The sequence below is a fragment of the Hyaena hyaena genome, unplaced genomic scaffold (assembly GCF_003009895.1).
Source record: "Hyaena hyaena isolate Hyena2069 unplaced genomic scaffold, ASM300989v1 scaffold_597, whole genome shotgun sequence".
NCBI lineage: Eukaryota > Metazoa > Chordata > Mammalia > Carnivora > Hyaenidae > Hyaena > Hyaena hyaena.
In genome coordinates, this window is record NW_024081231.1 from 842,522 (window position 1) to 864,657 (window position 22,136).

Below are 22,136 nucleotides of genomic sequence, written 5' to 3' on the forward strand. Positions count from 1 at the left end.
CCTTGGGCCGCCCACTCAAGTCTGGCTTGTCCAACAATACTCTCTCATGGAGGAGTTTTCCAGACTGCAAACCACACTCAGACAGTTTCCAAACTCTCCTAACTAGTTTATGTTTGACCGACAACAGTTTGAACCCTTCCCCCCAAATGGAAAGCTCTGGCAAGGAGCTTATTGCCCACCAGACACACACACACACACAGAGAGGAGAGAGAGAGAGAGAGAGAGAGAGAGAGAGACCGCGTGCACTTCAACTTGGAAGCATCTAACATATCTTTAGAGGGACAAGGTGGGACAGCTATGCAATTGTGCAAGATGGTAGCCAAGCATCCCAGTTTACCCAGGACAAACAGAGCTCCAGAAACACAGGGATTTTAGTTTCAAACCAGGACAAAATTTTAAATGTGCTTAAAAGTAGCTCTTACTGGGGACACCTGGGTGGCTCATTTGGTTAAGCCTCCAACTCTTGATTTCGGTTCAGAACATGACCTCTTGGTTCCTGTGTTCGAGCCCTGCATTAAGCTCCCTGCTGGCAGTTTGGAGCCTACTTTGGATTCTCTCTCTCTGTCTCTCTGTCTCTCTCTCTCTGCCCCTCCCCAGATCACACTCTCTCTCTCTCAAAATAAATAAACTTTTTACAAGATAATTAATAAAGTGGTTCTTTCTGGAGCACTTGGGTGGCTTAGTCAGTTGAACATCCGACTTTGGCTCTGGTCATGATCTTGCAATTCTGTGAGTTTGAGCCCCACATGGGGCTCACTGCTGTCAGTGCCGAGCCCTGCTTCAGATGCTCTAACCCCCTTCTCTCTGCTCCCCGCCCCCAACATGTGCTCTTTCAAAAATAAAAAAATATATATTTAAAAAGAAATAGGGGCACATGGGTGGCTTCATCAGTTAAGCATCTGCCTTCGGCTAGGGTCATAGTCTCATGATTTGTGAGTTCAAGCCCCGCACTGTCAGTGCAGAGCCTGCTTGGGATTCTCTCTGCCCCTCCCCCAAGCAAGTGCTCTCTTGCTCTCTCACTCTCTCTCAGAGTGAATAAATAAACTAAAATTGTTTTAAATAGATAAAGTGGTTCTTTCCAGTAGGATCAGGATCTTGATTTTGGAGTGAGGGGTTCTAAGAGTCTTGGGATATAAAGTATTGATGCTTTCTGTTGAAGCATTGATGTGTCTTTCAAGAAGTTCCAGTAATGACCAATAAAGTTATCTGGCTCTGCAAAAATTATGCTAATGAATACCATGGACCAGTAAGTTTATCTTAATAAGACAGTAAGCTGAGGTGGGGTGAGGGTTGGGTAGATGGCTTCTGTTCTCAGAGTTAATTCTATCCTCTCTTTCCCAAGGTCTGTTTCACACTCAACATCCTTAGTGAAATACCAAGCCTAGTGTTTTGTTGTTGTTTTCCTTTAATTTTGTATGAACACTGCAACACCTCCAACCTCAAGTCTCTGATGTCTTTCTAACTTTCAGTTCATTCAGGAGAATAACATAGTAAAAGCCTTCACTGTGTGCCCTGCAACTTGTCAAACCCCTTGTAGACATTATTTAACTTTCACAGGAGTCTTCTTAAAAAATTGTGCTATTATTATCCCTGTTTTATAGATGGGGAAACTATGGTTCAAAAAGATCAAGGCACTTGCCCAAAGTTATGTAGCCAGAAAGAAGAGGCAGAGTCAACATTTGATCTGAGTTCCATCTGGCCACTCAGCAATAAGAAGGAGCAAACCACTGACATATGTTACAATGTGTATGAACTTCACAACACCATGCTAAGTGAAAGAAGCCAGATACAGAAGACTACATATGTATAATTTCATTTATATGAAACATCCAGATAGGGGAAATTTTGAGGTAGAAAGCAGATCAGTGATTCCTAGCCATGGAACACAGGGTAGGCATTAACTACAAATGGGCATACAGTCATTTGTCATTTGTCATTTAGAACAGAAATGTTCTAAAACCGGGGTGTGATGATGATTGCACAATTATATAAATTTCCTAAACTTTACCTAATTGTATGCCTGCAACACATGAATTTTATGAAAATTCTTCTTCAGTACAATTGTTTTTAAAAAGTCCAGGCCATATCCTAGGTTGTAACTCTACCAGTGGGTTTTCTAGTTATTTCTTCTAGTTGTTTCTAGCAACGAATAGATGAAGGTTCCTTCAGGTGCCTTGGGTGCCATCCCTTAGGGGGAAGGATTCAGGTCATACTGGGTTCTTCTGTCCTCTTCATATAAGCATAGGGAGTGCCTTTAAACTCTTTCAACCAATACACATGTGTTGAATACATTTAATTTTGGGGTGCCTGGGTGGCTCAGTCGGTTAAGCGTCCGACTTCGGCTCAGGTCATGATCTCACAGTTCATGGGTTTGAGCCCCGCGTCGGGCTCTGTGCTGACAGCTCAGAGCCTGGAGCCTATTTCAGATTCTGTATCTCCCTCTCTCTGACCCTCCCCTGCTCACACTGTGTGTGTCTCTCTCTCAGCAATAAATAAAAAAACATTTAAAAAAAAAGAATACATTTAATTTTATGAATGAGAACCTATTGCTAACAGTCATGAATTTCACTAATGCTAACTGTGCATTTTAATTGGCATGTATATAAACCTAAGTATGTGAGTTACAGACAGATGATATCACACATGTGCTGACGTCTTAAATTACTGATATAGAAACAGAAACTCAAGTGAACTGTTAAGACACCACCTCCACTACCTCTGAAGTAGGCACTGACAGAGGAAGCTCACTGCTCCTACTGCCTCGCTGTCATCCACCATTCAGTCCGTTCAACTTCCCAGTCCAAGGCCAGGAGATGTGCTGTTAATTATAAAGATATCTGTCCTCCATGAGCAATGGAGTGGCTTTTCTATTTAAATATAAAAACGGGGGTGGGGTGGGGAGGTGAGACTGCAATTAAGAGAAAGGTCACCCATAAATTCAGATGGACTGAAACTAAGTGACGGAAACAACTGAATAGTCATTGTGTCCCTGGGAGGAGCCAGGAGGAGCTCATTGTTGATGGGACTGATTCGTGGCAGAGACAGTCCCTGGGGCACCGTGTAAATGCGTATTCTTCTCTTGAACATTTGTTAACCCTGATTCATATTGCTTTGTCTTTGATAAGACCAGAAATGGATGTTTTATGGTGAATGTGTTTCTTATAACTCTTACAGAGAGATTCGGAATACCAGAAGCTTAACTTACATAGACCCTGGTGCCCTCAAAGAGCTCCCCCTCCTGAAGTTCCTGTAAGTAGTAACTTCAATCCCATCCTACCCTCGACCTTTTTTTTTTTTTTTTTGAGAGAATTATAATGCTGTTGTCAGCCAGGAGTCTCCCTAGGATGCAGTGGGGCAGGGTCATTTCACTGGTATGTGGCCCAAGACAAATCACATTCTGTGATTTATTCCCCACCCTTTCCCATCAGGGAAGGTATCAGGTGAAATGATCCACATTGGAAAAAAACTATTTAGAAGTCAGCACATAATGCTGGGACCAAGAGACTTAATCCAAGAGACATGAGGGAGAAAACACCCTTTAAATGGAGTGTAACAGAACAAAACAAAACAAAATACTCTGAGAGGTCATTGGTCACTTTTCTTAGGAAATGGGTATCACAAGGTGATATCACAAGTGACTGTTACAGAGGAAAAAAAGCCACAAAAGGCAAAATCCAATCTCTTGGGGGTTGGGGGGACAAAAATGGAAGAGACAACACTATTGCTTTCCTTTGGTGACACTTATGAGCTAGCTGTAACCTATTTGAGAGCAGGGACCACAGCACTTTTTCTCTCTATTGCATCTTTACTGCCTAGCACGGAGCAGGTACTCAATAAAAATGTGTTCGATGGATGTGTATGTGGGGACTCAGGTCCTCTAGGCACCAGCTGGAAAAACCCCTGCCTTGTTCCCTTCATCCCTGCTCACATGCATGGTAAAAGATTAGAACACAAAAACATGAGGGGAAAAAATTTAAATCAACCGTAATCCTAATACTGAGAAATAATCACAATTAACATATTAATTTGTTTCCATCTAGGGCTTTTAAATAAAAGTCTAGATCCATAAATATTTTATGAATTAAGTCTTTAAAGATGAATTGAAGTTATCCAGGAAAAGAAGGGGGAGACATAGCGAAAAAATACAAGTTGATGGAATAGCATGTTAAAGACACAAACGTATGGAACCATGTGGCTAATTTGGGACCTAACAATTGTTCAGTATTGAAGAGGTGGGAGTGAGAGATGCAGAGACAATAGAGAAAAACAGCGATGGAAGATGTGGCTGGAGGCGTATCTGGGGAGTAATAAAAACTTATGGGACAAGGCAATCACTCTTGTATGGACGTTGAGTTTTAATCGATCAATAATTCTCTGCTACGATGATCCCTCAGTAAGTGCGGGGCTCTGTGGGGAACATGTAGGATAATAAAACATTGTCCTTAAGCTCCAAGAAGCTTACAATCTGGTTGGGAAGATATTGTATATAAAATCAAAAAATTCCTCTCCTGCTGGAGAATAATGGTAGGTGATAAATGAGAGGTATAGGTAATTATTTGGGGTACAGGTAATTAGAGGACACATCAAAAAGAGATGGACTTGTTTGGGGTTTGAAGAAACAAGACATTCTGGTCCTAATCTTGCGTCTTCAGCCCCATTATATGGTCCCCGCCTTAACTCCAGAGCCTTCCCCCCATCACACTATTCCACACAGACCTCTATTGCAATTGACTAGTCTGTTTGTTGTTTGTTTATTGCTCTTCAAATATTCTTTACGGAATCTGAACTCTCTCCTTTGCTATCTAGAATATCCCATTTGCTCTCTGTGAGACCTCTGGCTCCTGTTTTCTTTTCAAATTTGTGCCTTTCACTCTAAAAGGAGACAGGTCATGGGGCACCTGGGTGGCTCAGTAGTTGAGCATCCAACTTGATTTCAGCTCAGGTCATGATCTCATGGTCATAGGATGGAGCCTCACATTGGGCTCTGTACTGAGCATGGAACCTGCTTGGGCCTCACTCTCCCCCTCTCTCTCTACTTCTCCCCTACTTGCTTATGAGTGCCCATACCCTCTCTTCGTCTCTCTGTCTCTGTCTCTCTGTCTCTCAAAATAAATAAATGAACTTAAAATAAAATAAAATAAAAGGAGTCAGGTCAGAATTTGGCTAAGAAGGTATATCAATGGAACTAGAATTTTTTCTCTGCTGGAAGACTTCCTTTAAAACTTTCTTGGTAGTTACCTAAGTCTCACCCCATGCCATGCCACACCTCTCAAAAAGATCTTCATTTCTACTACCTACATTGTAGTAGCTGCAACAAATATTAAAATAACCAAATCTGAGAGGCATCCAGGGCCTGAGAGTTGCTGTATTTGTGCTGTTTTATGTACATCATTTAATCTTGACATTTTTTCCCTAATGACACAAACTTTGGAAAGTGAAGACATTGTCATTGATTGATTGTATTCCTTGTCTAGACATATTTTCTAAATAGTGCTGCCGCCATGCTACTCCCAGGTGACTGCCATGGAAAAATCATTCTTGGCAAAGTAATGAACACAACATAATGTGAAGTTTGAAAGAGGAGCCTGGCTTGGAGTGGGGTCTTTCTACCCCCTCCTCCCCCTATTCTACTATCCCTCCCACAATGTTCTCCAGTTAAAACAGGGAAATGTCACACACACACATGCACACATGGAAAGAAACCTGAATTCCTATTTCTAGGAATCCTACTTGGATTCCTTGGAAACAATCCTCATATTCTTCTACACAGGAAAAAATAATGTATTGACACTAGTGGACCAAATTAGATTCCCGTACCTTGCGGGAGAAACATCTCATCCAAGGTTTAGGACTTGCCTACAGTCACTCAGCTATTGAATGAAAGATTTGATTCTAGTCTGATTTCAGAACCCATGCTTTCAGTTATTATACTCTTCTGCTTCCTATGTGTTGATTTTCTTACCTTATTTCTGTTCTCTTCTTCTCTTTTATGCACTTTAGTGGCATTTTCAACACTGGCCTTGGAATATTCCCCGACCTGACCAAAGTTTATTCCACTGATGTATTCTTTATACTGTAAGTATGCACACATGCACTATTTGGCAGTATTTTGTCACTGACAAGAAGTGGGATGCAGTCATCGGGGTTGGTTGAAACCAAAGTGAAGCAATTGTCTCAAGGGGAAGAGTGATCAGCTGTTACAAATGCACTGGTGGATGAAGCAAGGCAGGGACTGAGAACTGACCGTTGGGTTTAGTAATATGGCCAAGGGACTCTGACAAGAGCAGTTGCAATGGAGCTCCAGGGTGCAGTCTGGTCAGAGTTGGCTCAAGAAAGAATCAGAATGGAAATACATAGAGAGTGACCATAACAAACTCTTCTGAGAAGTTTTACTGTTAAAAAAAGAGCAGAAAATATCTCAGTAGTTAAAGGATACTGGGTCAGGAGAAAAGGCTTCTTTTTGTTGTTATTGTTTGATGGGACAAATTATGGAATGCTTGATGGGAGGATTGAATAGAAGGGAAATTTGATGGTTATGATGATATCTTATTTTCCACATAGTCTTTAATAACTTTTCAAACACTTTCCCAGGCATTATGTTTGCTTCTCTCAACCACTTTGTAAGATATAAAAGAAGTTATAATTTTTTTCCATTCTACAAATGAAGAAACTAAGGAATAGAAAACCAAAGTGATTTTGTCTGAGCAGAGTCACAAGGAGTAGTAGCTAGGGGTGTTAAAACTGCTTCCTGTGACTTCTGATTGGTGGCCATGTGCCTGCCCTTTTCCAAAACCTGTGACACAGTCAAGTGTCTTACCTAGTTGTATAGAAGTAAAAGGACTTACGCAGAGTTACAGGTTGAGTCTGCATTACAGAGTCAGCAAAATGTAGAGTGATAGGATCTTGCTAGAAAAAAAGTGACCACACTCCTTTGCTGCAGAAGAGCTCAGTTCAAAATGTAGGCAGTCTTCTAGCAACTAGACTGGCACAGAAATGTTCTCCAGAAGCATCTTCCTGGCAGTGTTTTGCAAAAAGAGGACACTTTGGCAATATTCACCAAAAGAAATCCATTGATCTCATTCTACCAACCCTTTTTAGAGGTTCCATACACTTAGAAAATTCTAGTTGCTATGGTCAAAGTATTGGTTTACAAGAAGACTCTAAGATCCATTTGCTTCCCTTGCAAATGAGGATTAAGTCAGGCACCTCAGCCCACACTCAAAGCTGACTTGCTTCCTGCACACTTGGGGCTGTGAGTGCATGTCCACCTAGCACAGCTCTAACCACCTCCCTGGACCTCTAGCCACCAGCAGCTAAGAAATGTCAGTGAAACTTAAAAAGAAACAAGATTGAATTGTGTCAGGTGATTTATTTGAGAGCATAGGTGGAGCAAGAGCCCAGCTCCAGAAGGAAACCATGTGTTTTTGTTGTTTTTTTTTTACCGAGCTTCTTTCCCCCTCTCTTGCAGTGAAATTACAGACAACCCCTACATGACTTCCATCCCTGCAAATGCTTTTCAGGGACTGTGCAATGAAACCTTGACACTGTGAGTATTGTCAGTTCTCCTCCTGCCACCATGGGATTTTTATTTGGACAATTGTCATATTGTCATAGACCATCCAAGAAATTTGCTATAGGATGTGCTGTATCATCTACTAAAGTAGCTAAATAAGAGGACTGCCTTATGGTATGGTGCTCTGTAGGTGACAAAATGGTTTAGGTAACAAGACAAGTATTCTCTTCTAGAAATGGTCTCTTCTAGTAATGGTCTGTAGAAGACCATTTAGGTTTTACAGACCACATGACCTTTGTGACAACTGAAAAAGGCAGCCATATGCAATACATAAACTAGTGAGCCAGTCTGTTCCAATAAAATTTTATTTACAAAAACAAGTACTGGACCAGATTTGACCACATTCCTTATAACATAACTGTATTCTAGTATCCCCATTGTGTAGAGGAAGAACCTGGGCTTAGAGCAAATGGAAGTAACTTTTCCAAGGTCACTGAATTAGAAAATGGTGCCACTAAGGGCTTCTCATGCTCTCTGTACTCACACTCAACTCGGTCATCACAACTGTTATGAAACTCCTATAAAGCTGTATTGAATAGAAAACAGTGTTGCTCTACATCATTACTTTTCCAGAGTTTGAATGGGTCCTGCTCTTTAAATACAAGAGAAGTTTATAAAATATTCTAATCAAGAAGTCTAGCAGAGGTATAAAAGATAAGTTAATTCTCCAATTAAATTGGCAGAAAATTCCCTCTTTCATGAAATTAGCCGCATAAGAGAATTGAGGGCATCCAAAGCCTCCCTTCTCTCTAGCTTCAGCACCACTGCCCAAGCTCAGGCCTGGTGCCATTTTTGCCTGGATTGTTACCCAGCTCCCTGTATCTGGTCATGCGACAGTCCAGGTGTTCTTTATGATATACAAACTTGTTTGGATTATTACCCAGCAAAATTGATCAAAGCATCCCCGCCACTATTGTATGTGGCTGCTTCCAAGCCATTCTAAGTCTATCAGTCTAGGCCCTGTGAAGCTATCTCAACCTCTGGGACTCTATCCAAGGTGGAACATTTCAGTTCATCCTTCTTGAAGCAAGGAGAGAGTTCTCTTGAAAACACAAGAAACTCCTCCTTGGCCACCATTTCATTTGACAACACAGCAAAGACTTGGAGTCTTTGCTCAGTCCCAAACCTCAAGGCCATTTGCCTCCTCAGTAAAGGTTTCCATTGTACCACTTACCACTCATTGTATGTAAACTACTTTCTCAATTTCTTTATAGAAGGTAATCTTCAACTTTTGGGGTTTTTTTCTAAGGACCTCATATCCCAAGCAGCCCTCTCAAGTGAATGCTGCTGGTTGTCCCACTGAGCACAGGACCCAGTTTGTGTCTAGTAAACATCCAACTAAGGGAATCTCATGCTTCCTGAAATCTAGTATGGGATGGGTTGCCCATTATCTTTTCAGATGATTATTTTTACATTCCTAAAAAAGTTCTTGAAGCTCATGCTCAAAAAAGTATGAAAGGGTATGTGTCCAACAGCAGAATTCATATGCATATTCCTGTTAAGATACAGTTTCAGAGTTTACAATCTTTTTTTCACTATTTTTTTCTTCCTTCATTATTTTCCCTTTTTAAAGCCTATTTGTCCAATAAGAGTTTTATTTAATCCTGAAATGTAATTCCAACAAAGAATATTTTCATTGTCTAAAGATCTCAATAAAGTTTGGGAGAACAGAAACCTCAAACTTATGACTGTCACATATATATAAAAGAATTCTAGTTCAAAAAAGAAATTAACTGATCAGAGCTTTCTTCAGCCTCTGTGCCTAGCACCCGTGTGCATTACAGTACTCACCCAGGACACATTAGTAGCTGGAATTAAACTCATTGTGTGATTATTTGAAACTAATCAAAAATAAAAACACAGATTACTCTCAGTTCTCCACAACTACATAGGATAAATTCAAGTTTTCAGGGTATTCCTTTTAACATGCTCATGTCATTAAGTGTCCCTCACTGATAAATATGTAGCTATTTGATCCTCCCAGCAACATTTTGGTCAGGTATTATTATCATATTTCTTACAGATAAGAAAACTGAGGACAATAGAGGTTGAGAAATTCTCAGGATCACATATGATGAAGTGACAGGGCCAGATTGAATTCCAAATGTAGAGTCTCTTGTATGCTTCGTAATGTGTCACCAGAATTAACAGGTGTGGATACAATGGTTTTCAGAATCCCCCTATAACTGCCACTAGTTGTACTTGACTGTGGTCATGGCTGCCTTCTCTTAGGGCATGCCAATAGCCCCCATTCATCCCTTTGGAGACCAGACCTCCCATGGCTAGGGCTCCTTTTCCTTTGGATAGGTAGGAGGAATCACTTTTTGAGGTCAGAAATCCTGATTCCACATCAATGTGTCTTTGGCAAGTCACCTCTGCCTCTCAGTAACTTGACTAGGAAATAGACGAGCTGACATTTCAGTGCAACCCCTGGAATCACCACATAAATTAATTAGTTGCAGAAGAATAGCAAGTTAAAACATTTACATTTCCACAAAAGGGCATGGTCTATCTATTTTCTTAGATTTTTCTTTGAAGTTCAATTTGATTCAGCCTGAAACCATTAAGCATTTAATCTATGATAAGCCCTGAGGACAAAAATATGGATAAAATACAAATGTGAAATAACATTTTAAATAGAAAAATATAAAGCCTATGCATTCAGATGAATAGTGTCTTTTAAAATTTTCCTCTTAGGAAACTGAAGTTATTCCTCCATTATTGACACTGACTTAACTATTACCTGAAACTTCATTTTTGAATATAGGTAGAACATTTAAAAATAAATCCTTAATGGTGGCAAATCTTTCCTCAAAGTGAAGCCACTTCTGAGAAACAGCTTGAAATTACTGGGAGCTGTCTGGAGAATGGGAATTACCCTGGGAGATATTATTCTATGTCCCAAGATATACTGTAAAGTTTTCTTGTGGCATCTGAGAACCTTTATGCACATTTCTGATACCACAGAAATGAAGCCCAACCCTCACTTCTTATGGGTCACTGATTTCTCCTCTCTCTGTTGATTGTAGGAAACTATACAACAACGGCTTTACTTCAATCCAAGGACATGCTTTCAATGGCACAAAGCTGGATGCTGTGTAAGTCCAGGGTAATCATGGACACCACTGTTTTCCTTCATACTCCCACACCCATTCAATGGAGGATCAACCCATGGGTCAGAATTCTGTTAGAGATAGGTTCTACCAGACCGTTCCTCAACCCCAGAGTTAGGATGACCGAAACATGGAGATGATGTTAAAGAACTTAGCAAGAGCCAGGTTTAGTGTACACCTACGAATGACTATAATTCTACATCCTGAAGTTTTTTTCCTTGATAAAATGGAGAGCCATGATGTCATCTTCAGTTTCCTTGAGAGCTTGTTTGGAAGTTCTAGCAGGATTGTGCAGCTACTTGTAAACCCTTGACTGAAAAACTTGACTGAGGGAGGTCATCCTCTTCAAGCAAGTGCAGTTTCAGGAGAGATGCACATGGAGCAGTGAGGGAGGAGGGGGCCACCTGCCTAGCCAGCCAGATCAACTGACTCAACCCTGGTGATCAATGGGGTGACAGATGTCACATTGCCCTCACATTGTAGTTTTCTTATAGGGGTGTGTGTGTGTGTGTGTGTGTGTGTGTGTGTGTGCATGTAAATGTTCATCTATATGTACATGAAGTAAAGAGTGTCTTTAAGTCCAAAGCTGTTCAGAAAGTAAGGTTTGTCTTTTTAGTGTTTTCTACCACTTTTCTGAAAGGTTTTGTTTTTATTTGATTCACTCAAAAATAGCTGAAAACCCATATATAACTTTTGCCTGTCCCCAAAATAAATAATGCCTAGAATTGGATGCTGGCCAAAAGACAGCTATTGAACTGGGCTTGTGTCTTTGTTGTACTTTTCCATCAGATCTTTAGGGCCCCCAGTATCTACACCAGGATATAAGTTGTGTCTCAGAGCTTGTGGACTGGCTCAGCCCTACTGATTTGTGTTCTAACCTAATGTCTAATAAATGATAAAATAGCTGTAGTGGAGTCTCCTTCCCACAGGGTGGTGGACTAGTTAATGTGTAGGGCCTTCCTACTACAAAACCACTAGATCATACATTTTTAAAAAATTATATTTTACGTCACTGCTCCAAAAGAGGGAAATAAACTAAGAAACCAGGAGCTGAAGCCAAAGTGGTGGGTGCTTACAAAAGGTGGACATCGCTAGCGGTGGCTGCCAACATCAGGGGTACCAAGATACTAGGCTTTGGTGCAGTGGGCAGGCAGGGAAACAAGGTAAACCAGAGACTCCCAGAGTAAGCCAGAGAACCTGGACCAGAGCTGGAGAGGCACCACCTTCTGACTCCCAGCAGAAATAAATGCAAACCTCGACAGAGGGAAAAAAAGGCCCCTAGTGCGGTGCAGGCACCTAGATATTTTAAAGATAAAGATCAATCAGATATGTATGAGCTCACAATCAAAAATCACATATAGGAGGGAGGGCCTGGGTGTCTCAGTCAGTTAAACGTCTGACTCTTAATATCTGCTCACGTCATGGTCTCATGGTCATGAGATCAAGCCCTGTGTGGAGCTCTGTGCTGAGAGCGTGGAGCCTGCTTGGGATTCTCTCCAGCCCTGCACCCCCCCCCCCGCCCCCGCTCTGCCTTACCCTTGTTGCTCTCTTTCTCTCTCTGTGTCTCAAAATAAATAAGTAATACATTTTTGTAATCACACATAGAAGAAAGAAAAACTCCCCATGGTAAGACTCAGCTGGAACAACAAATAACAGATTTTTGTGTTTATTTAATAACACATCACTGAGTATTTCTTTAACAATTATATTTTCCTCAATTCCAGAACTTCTATGCACTTTTTAAAAAACTTTGCCTGCTCATTTTTGACAGTCTTACTGCTTACTCATTTTTGTGATTCCATCTTTTTTTCCCTTTGACCACTTCATATGTAGTTATTCTCTATTCAGGGAGTGATTGACGCAAAACCTGAAGGCCTATGGTTCTAGATCTGTTGTTATACAGTGCTTCTCAAACTTTGCTGAATGTGTAAGCAATCTGGAGGATCTTATTAAAATGCAGAATCTGATTAAGTAGATCTGGGGTGGCCCCAGGACTCTGCATTTCTAACAAGCTCCCAGGTCATGATGCTGCTACTCAAGCATGGACCACATTCAAGCAGAGGAAGGTGAATGACCTGCATACTCATACGTAGGGGCCCTGGATGCAAACAAACAGACACATAAACAAACAAAACACATGCATATTAAGTGGTCTTGTTCTGACTTGGGAGTTAAGTGGTGAGTTCCGGTAGGATTCCATCTTTAAAGAATAAATGCTAATAGGCTTTAAAGTCATTAAACCCCAGCATGGCCTTCTGAGTTCTGTTTGAAGTGGGGGCTCACTCTTTGCCAGGCTTTTGGGTTTCCTCATGATCTTTATCAAATAGAGATTAGAGGGGTACCTGCATGGCTCAGTTGGCGAAGCATCAGACTCTCCATTTCAGCTGAGACAGGCTTTCACAGATTGTGCAATCCTGCCCCGAGTAGGGCTCTGCACTGACAGTGTGGAGCCTGCTTGGGATTCTCTCTCTCCTTCTCTCTCTGCCCCTCCCCCACTCATCCTCACTCTCTCTCTCTCTTTCAAAATAAATAAAATAGAGATTAGAGTACTTTTCCATAAGTTGTCTCCTTAAGGTTATTAGTCATTTTTAAAAATACACAAATATAAAAGAAGGCTGAAAAGACTCAATAGAGTAACATGAATACTTATCCAGCAATTTTATTTTCAGTATTGGAAAGACCCTACTTCTGTCTTAACTTTATTACATAAATCTTAACATAATCCTTCATTTATTTTTCAATGTATTTATTGAACACCTACAATGAGCCAAGTACTATGCTGTTCACTGGTGACACAAAGATGGGGAAGAGCAATGTGCTCCCTGCCTACACTGAGCATACGTTCTTAGTGGTGTTGACTTGAGGGCAGCAATATTAAAGGTCTAAGTACATACAGTAGGAAGAAATGAGCCAAATCCAATATATGCATTTCAGACTGAGAATAACTGAACACTGGGGCACCTGGGTGGCTCAGTCAGTTGAGCATCCAACTTCAGCTCAGGTCATGATCTCTTTGTGAGTTTGATCCCCACATCAGGCTCACTGCTGTCCATATGGAGCCTGCTTTGGATCCTCTCTCTGCCCCTCCCCCCTCTCAAAAATAAATAAACATTTAAAAAACAGAAAATAACGAAACACTAAATATTCGATAACACTGGCATCCTAACTTGGAGATATAAGCATGATTTTTGCGAGATTTATCATGTGTTTTTTTTAAATTAGCATTCAACTTTAATATTATGCGAATCATCAAAGCAAACGTTTTTCTCTTTGAATCAGCTATTCCCAGAAAGCCATGGCCTTAAGGGAAATAATCTTCCCAATTCAAATTTTCTGTGAATAAAGTGGAGAATTGGGACTTCTTAAAATAATGAAGACAATTTGAGATACATATGGTATAAAGATGTCAGAAGACTGTCACACCCATTCTAGACAGCAGGTGCATTAAGATGTTAGCATTAAGGCAACAGAGAACCACATTAGCAAGAGCAGGGGTAGGGACAGTGAAGACACCTTCAACCAGGGGACCAAAGGTCATAAGGCTCCTGAATTCAGTGTATCTAGCTGATTCTTTTCTGAACCAAAACTGCTTTTTCAGAATGCTGGATGAGATTTTAAAAAACCAGAAACCAACCCCAAATATGGGGTCATTTGTTCGTAAAAAAATTTATTTGTCATAAGCAAAAGATTTTAAGGCCCATGGGGGCGCCTGGGTGGCTTAGTCGGTTAAGCGTCCGACTTTCGCTTAGGTCATGATCTCGCGGTTCGTGGGTTCGGGCCCCGCGTCAGGCTCTGTGCTGACTGCCAGCTCAGAGCCTGGAGCCTGTTTCAGTCTGTGACTCCCTCTCTCTCTGACCCTCCCCTGCTCACGCTGTCTCTCTCTCTCCTAGAAATAAATAAAACATTAAAAAAAATTTAAAAAAAAAAAAAAGATTTTAAGGCCCATGGTTAGGAGCTGTGCTTTAAATTATCTGCTCCTTTATCCTGCTATATGTAGTAATTGACAGGTATCACCCTTCATCACTCTCAGCTATCATTTAAAATTTTTTTAATGTTTATTTATATCTGAGAGAGAGACAGAGACAGAGTGCAAGTAGAGGAGGGGCAGAGAAAGAGGAAGACACAGAATCCAAAGCAGTCTCTAGGCTCCGAGCTATCAGCAAAGAGCCCAACACAGGGCTTGAACCCGCAAACTGTGAGATCATGACCTGAGCTGAAGTCGGATGCTCAACCAACTGAGCTACCCAGGTGCCCCTAAGCTATCATTTTTTAAGGACAAGATATGGGGTGTAAAATTCAGCCTTTCGGGTCTACACAGCATAGTTCTTAATACTGGCCAAAAATTGAAATCTCCTGAAGAGACTTGGAAGCACTGACACCCAGGTTTTACCACCAAACATTCTTGTGTAACTGGTTTGGGTGTAGTCAGGGCACAGGCACTAAAAAAGCTCCCCAGGTGAGTCCAGTGTAAAGCAAGAGTCAAGAACCACTGCCGCGGAGGATGTTGTCAGTCTTCTTGTCCAACAGTCGCATATGAAGGAAGTGAAGCCCAAAGTGAACAAACACGTGGCTTTTTTGGTTTTTTAACATGGCTTTTTAATTTTGATCAACCTAGCTGGTGGAGCCAAGCCAGAGCCAGGACCTGGATTCCCTGGTTCAAGACTCTTTTTCCTGGGCCCTCCGGGGATTCATCTTTGCTGACTTAGCAGCCACGACCAAGGCTTAGACATGCAAGTCCTCTGGCTACTGTGGCTTGTCACTTAGCCCAGGAAAATGGGCTAAGAACACTAAGCTAAGAACACTTCTTAGCTCAGTCTATTACAGGCATGAAATACAGAAGCTGAAATATCTTGCAGCTAAGAAGAGTGCACTTGTGAAGGAAAAGAGGCCACTCAAGCCTCAGGCATAACCAGCAGAATTTTCAGAAAAGAGTCACCCCAAGCAATGGTGTTATTTCTCTGTGAGAACCTAGCTTTACCATGTTTACAATGCAGCAAGGTCACCAATTTGGCAAACTTCCAAATGAGGTCTGAGTGGGAACACCATGATGACAAATGGCTATCTGGTAAAATGTTATTCAATTCAAAGAACTGGGATTTGAAGTTAGGCCGTGTATGTTGACCATTTTGCTTCAATACATTTCATGCCTACTCATAAATGGCCTTTTGGTCATGTTTAGAGAACTCCACAAAGACTTCAAGAGATTTCCAAAGTGAATCTTCTGTAATCTGGAGACTGCTGTGCTACCTGAATCTCAGTGTAAGTGTAGCAGTATATTATTTTATAGCTTCGGTCATAAAATAAGCTGCAGAATATCAAAGGAGTTTAGAGACATTCTATTGAAAATATGGAAACACTAACAAGGGAGCAATAATTTCTATTCCAGATTCTCCCCAGCTCTTGTGGCATTTTCCAAACTATGTTCCTTGAATTCTCTTTCCAATGTAAATTAATGGATGTTACTTTTATTTTATTTTTTATTATTTTTATTGGAGAGAGAGAAAACATGTGTGGGAGAGAGAGGCAGAGGAAGAGAGAAAAGCTTAAGCAGTCTCTGTCTTCAGTGTGAAGCCCAATGCAGGGCTCAATCCCACGACCCTGGGATTATGACATGGGCTGAAATCAAGAGTCGGTCACTCAACCGACTGAGCCACCCAGGAGTCCCATGGATATTACTTTTAAAAAGCTATTCAAACTCTTATAAATTTCAACAAAATAATGGCAGACTTCTCAGGTCTTTTAACAGGACAAGATGAATTACTGGTATCCAAGAAAGGAAGGCAGTATGTGGAGCTTCCCAGGGAGCTCGGCTTCCAGGAGCATCTCTCTGGACTGGTGTTCCACAGAACACTTCTGGGGAAATGCTACTCAAGGAGAATCTTTAGACATGCTCCTTTGTTGAGTGGCAGATAAATTTAAGGTTTATTTAAGAGGCAGCCTATGGAGAATCTAAGAGCCAGTTAAACCTATGAAGAGGCTATATAAGAAGACTCTCTCTCCCACCATCTTTCTCCTCTGACTATGTCATGGGTTCTATGAGAGGCTTAGCTAATGGCAGAGAATTATAAAGTTGGGGACAATGGATTTTAATTCACTGGTTCCCTGAATTATAGTCTTTTGTAGTCATGGTAACTATTCCTTTAAACATGGGAAAGAAACCAGTGCACCGTTTCACCATATTTTCTTGACGTTTTTATGTGAAATGTTAAAGGTTTTTGGAAGGATCTAACTAATGTGGGAAATATTTAAGTGAGAATCATTTGTTTATTGACTTTTAGAAATCTAGATCAGGGGTGCCTGGGTGGCTCAGTCGGCTGAGCATCTGACTTTGGCTCAGGTCAGATCTCATGGTTTGTGGTTTCAAGCCTCGCATCAGGCTCTGTGCTGACAGCTCAGAGCCTGGAGCCTGTTTCGAATTCTGTGTCTCCCTCTTTCTCTGCCCCTCCCCCACTCATGCTCTGTCTCTCTCTGTCTCAAAAATAAATAAACTATTAAAAATATAGAAATCTAGATCAGAGATCAGCAAACATTTTTGGAAAGGGCAAGATGAATATTTCAGGGTTTGTGGGCCGTACGGTCTCAGTTGCACCTACTCAACTCTGCCATTATAGGGTAACAGCAGCCACACACAGTATATTAAAAAAATGAGCATGACTGTGTTCCAATAAAACTTTATTTACAAAAACAGGTGGCAGGCAAGATTTGACCAGATGATCGTAGTCTGTGGACCTCTGGTCTAGATGAGGATGACCATCGTGTGATAAAATGTAGTCTCCCAATCCCTGGTAAAGGTCAAAGGCAAGTATGGGATAAAGAGAAGTATCTGGACAAAAATATTTTAGGATTTAAAAGTTCAGATCCAATCATAATAGAAAACAAAGATCTTTTTTTCCAATTAGTATTTTGAATCCAAATTTGAAACTCTGTTATAAAACAGTGTTCTATCTATTCATCATTCTACCCTAAGTGTCTGATTCCTGGCTCATGTAAACTTATTTTTTTTTTCAGAGCTAAGCACTTCAGTGAAAGGTATCATGTAAATACAAGGTAAAACCAATATGATGATTGGGATAAGGTGATTTGGGACTACAGGAAGATAAGAGTTGAGCTGCAGATAGAGAAAACAGAGGTCAAGTTTCTAGAGTAATAATGAAATAGTATTCTCTGTGGTTTTAACATAGGGCTGTTGCTTCTGGTCTCAATGCTAATTTAAACTAATGTGAACACATCAATTATTCTATTTGTGTACAAACATTACACATAGCATGTTAGCAACTTGCTAAATTCTCCAGAAGTATGTTCAAGTATCTTTAGGTTCTAATTTAAACAATATGTCATTCTCTGAAAGACCAATGATTCCCCATAATTGGCCTCATGTCAATTTACTGAAATTAGCAGATTTAACTTCATTTAGACATTTTTTTAGTGGAATCAAAGAATGCAATTGCAGCCAAGTTGGACAAATTCCACATTAAGAACAAGCACGGATGCCTCAGCTGTAGTTGGATAATTAGTTAAAAGTTCATGAAAATTATGACAGATGTGTAAAAGTACAGGGTCCTGTGATTTCATATGGAACCAAGCACACTGTCATCACTCAGATGTGAAATTAATAATAATACAAGCATCCCTTGCTCAGCAGAAGTTGAACTGCTCCCAGTTGTAAGTTAAGCCACACATTCATTCTTTGGAACTTTTCATCTTTTCCATCCTCTTTTTCCACACAATCTGGCATAGGGATATGTAACTTAATGTCTGATTCTCTCTGTATTGTATTTTCTATTGTCAAACTCTAGTAGATTAGCTACTATCTGACAGTAAACATTTGGGCAGGAAAAAAAATACCATGTTCATCTCTTAAGAACATACTGAAATGCAAATCATTATGAAGAGAGAAGTCAACACAATTCATGTGCTAATGAGCATCACACATTAGCTGATTAGACACAAAAATACCACAGCTTGGAGCCCTGGGACAAGATGATGATAGAGAAGATTATGGGATTAAGCAGGCTATTATTTCTCATGGAGTATTTGAACGGCTTGTAGGATACACTCTAAAGCTGGCCTTTACCTCTGTCTAGTGAACCCTTTGAGCATTTTCTCACCTGTTACTGTTTACAGACAGATCTCCTGATTTCTGCTGCCAAAAGGATTTCCATGGAGCAGTGAGGGCTGAACAGGGGTGCCCTTTAATTCTTCCAAATAACCAGTGCTTATGATGGGGAAACATTGCTCCTTACAGAAGTGTTCCCATGAGTCTCACCACGTAAACAGGTGCCAGCCCAACTTTCCCCTAAAGGGACTATGAAAATCCAGGCTAAATTTTCCATCTTGGGGCTGAAATGTATCCAGAACTCCCCAGAGAGCAAAGCTCCACAGCAAACACAGCTTTCCTTGCCACTGTGTCAACCTCCTCCCTCTGACATAGGTCACTTCCTCACCTAAACATAATATAGAGAGCACCCCTAGCTAGGAGTTACCCAGCAACTGGACATTCATTTATTCATTCATCAGGTTTTTACTGAATGGCTGTTATGTGCCAAGAATAAGTCCAATGAAGAAGGATGTGAGCTATAATATTGTAACTTCCATTCTATGTTAATAATTGGATGTTCTTTCCCAACTCATTCCTGACCATCCTCGTTTTTCTGACCACATTGTTCCTCCTTAACTGTGAGATACAAGCAGTGTAAAACATTGTACACACGTAGCAGTGTCTATATCATTTTTAAAGGAAATGCTAGTTCTTTTCCCATAAGCCTTTCACAGTATTTGTATTTAGAAATCCTGGCTTTCAAGAAATCTCTCCTTTCAACTCTGACTCCAAGACTTTATACTGTCTTTTAAGTTCATTTATGCCCACCATATTTTTGCAAAAAGGATTGCATACCCCACTCCTATAAAGGAATCATAATCTGGAATAGCTTACTCATATTGCATACCAAGATTTGTGATTGATTTACCCAAGCTCATTTATAGAATGTGGATTCTAGGAGAATCAGCCTAAATCATGGTGAAGGCATAAGTCTAACTAGGCTGACATTCCCAGGTAACATTATATGATAAATGAGGATGATGAAAGCACTTTCTTCTTGGATATTAAGGGTTTTATAAATCTATGTCCACATCCCATCCTCTTAGCTTCAAATGCTCTTAGCTTAGGATCAGCAATCTAAACCCAAGGTAGAAAGCTTCATGGAATTATCACAATCTGTGATAATAAGGAAGCCCCTCAAAACACTTAGATGTGGACTAATTTTTTTTAGTTTTTAAAAATCTTAATTTATTGTTGAGAGAGAGATAGAGAGTGAGCAGGGGAGGAGCGAGAGAGAGGGAGATACAGAATCCAAAGCAGGCTCCAGGCTCTGAGCTGTCAGCATAAGGCCCGACACAGGGCTCAAACTCATGAACTGTGAGATCATGCCCTGAGCCGAAGTCGGACGCTCAACCAACTGAGCCACCCAGGTGTCCCTAATAGTTTCATTTCTGAGCGAGCACCTAATTAACTCTAAGAGATAAAGTGCCCAACAACCCTGCTAGTTTTAGAGAACACAGCCTCCCCCAAGACAGTTCATCTCCGTTCAAGCTGGCTGCACCCTCTCTCCATTCTCTATCTCCCCTCCTGGACTCTGGCTGGCTTTCCCAGTTTGAAATCTTCTGCAGCGTTTCTGGTAAACTGCAATGCTTATCAACCAGTCTCCTTATCCTTGGGGGCATATTGAATATCAGATGAAAACACTACAGAATTGGACAAGCAATTATTTAGTTTTACAATAATTTCTAATGATTAGAGCAAGCCGATTTTCACTTGCAGTGGTCTGTGATGAAGAGGAAAAACTGAGATGAGCTCACCGATCCTCACTTGAGTCTGGGAACGGAATGTGATCTGCAAGTTGCAGGGTCCAAAGAATACAAAAAGAGATGCCAGCCAGTGCAGCACTTTAGCTCAGTTGTCTTTTTACAAAATCGTGCTGTTCAAGGTCTTCTCTCCCATTGTTTCTCCAAGATGGTTCTTGCCTGCTCTATCTGTCACTGACCAGAGGTACTCCCTGGACACAGAGGGTTAAGGGACAGTCATACAGTGACCAAATGAAGCCTGTTATTGACAGCCTTACATGATAGATAGCCATTTAAACCAGAAGGCACACATAGCATCTGCAGCATCTTAATTGGGGCAGGGGAGGGGCAGAGAAAGAGGGAGAAACAGAATCTAAAGCAGGCTCTAGGCTCTGAGCTGTCAGCACAGAGCCCAACATAGGGCTCGAACTCCCGGACTGCGAGACCATGACCTGAGCCAAAGTCAGATGGTCAACTGACTGAGCCACCCAGGCACCTCACCCTTCCTGATTTAAGCCCAGGCTTCAGAAGTAAATGGAAATAAAATTTTAAAAAAAGAAGTAAATGGGAACATTAACCAATATAAGGAAATTTAAGTCAGTACTGAAGAGGATTGAAAACTACAGTCACCACTGATCAGGTACAGACATACTATGCTTCCCTCTATTGTGACCCACAGATACTTCATTTTACAAATTGAAGGTTTGAGTCAACTCTGCATCAAACAACTCCACAGGTGCCATCTGTCAACAGCAGTTGCTCATTTTGTGTCTCTGTGTCACATTTTAGTAATTATCACAATATTTCAAACTTGTTCATTATTATTATATTTAAATTGCTGCAATCTCATGATAAAACTTGAATGGACAAGGAGTTGTTCCTTATGGATGAGGAAAGAAAGTGGTTTCTTGAGATAGAATCTACACCTGGAGAAGCTGCTCTAAAGATTGCTGAAATGATAACAAAGGATTTAGATGATGACATAAATTTAGTTGATAAACCAGAGGCAGGGTTTGAGAAGATTGACCCCAACTTTGAAAGAAATTCTATGGGTAAAATGCTGTCACACAGCATCACAGGCTCCAAAGAAATCAGTCTTGAAGAGAAGAGTCAATCAGTGGAGCAAACTTCACTGTTGTCTCAAGAAGTTGCCACATTCACTCTAACCTTCAGCAGCCACCACCCTGATCAGTCAGCAGCTGTCATCATCAAGGCAAGTCCCTCCATCAACAAAGAAATTATAACTTGCTGTCAGTTCAGATGATGGTTAGCATTTTTTAACAATAAAGTGTTTAATTAAGGTATGTACATTGGTTTTTTAGACATGATGCTAATGTACACTTAAAAGTCTGCAGTATAGTCTAAACATAACTTTTATATGCAGTGGGAAACCAAAAAATTCATTTAACTCACTTTATTGTGGTGGTCTGGAACCAATCTGTGGTATCTCTGAGGTGTGCCTATAAGTAGGCAATGAGGCCATTTTTATAAAATCTGGATATGCAAACTAGATCATGAACATGCTCACTTTCAAAGACTTCTGCCATAATTCATATGTAAAACCTTGCACCACTAAAGCCTAGAATGTTTTGAGTGCTTAAGCCCGATGA

The 22,136-nt window shown here is 40.7% G+C and overlaps 1 protein-coding gene across 2 annotated transcripts in view; it reads left to right on the forward strand.

Annotated features, from left to right (window-relative positions):
• The window catches only part of TSHR (thyroid stimulating hormone receptor), a 158,279-nt gene that overhangs the window by 110,434 nt on the left and 25,709 nt on the right, over positions 1-22,136 (forward strand). For both annotated transcript variants that reach the window (XM_039257023.1, XM_039257024.1), the window contains exons 4-7: positions 3,175-3,249; positions 6,001-6,075; positions 7,469-7,546; positions 10,603-10,671. In XM_039257023.1, the coding sequence (XP_039112954.1) occupies positions 3,175-3,249; positions 6,001-6,075; positions 7,469-7,546; positions 10,603-10,671 (297 nt within the window). The remainder of the gene's footprint in view (positions 1-3,174; positions 3,250-6,000; positions 6,076-7,468; positions 7,547-10,602; positions 10,672-22,136) is intronic.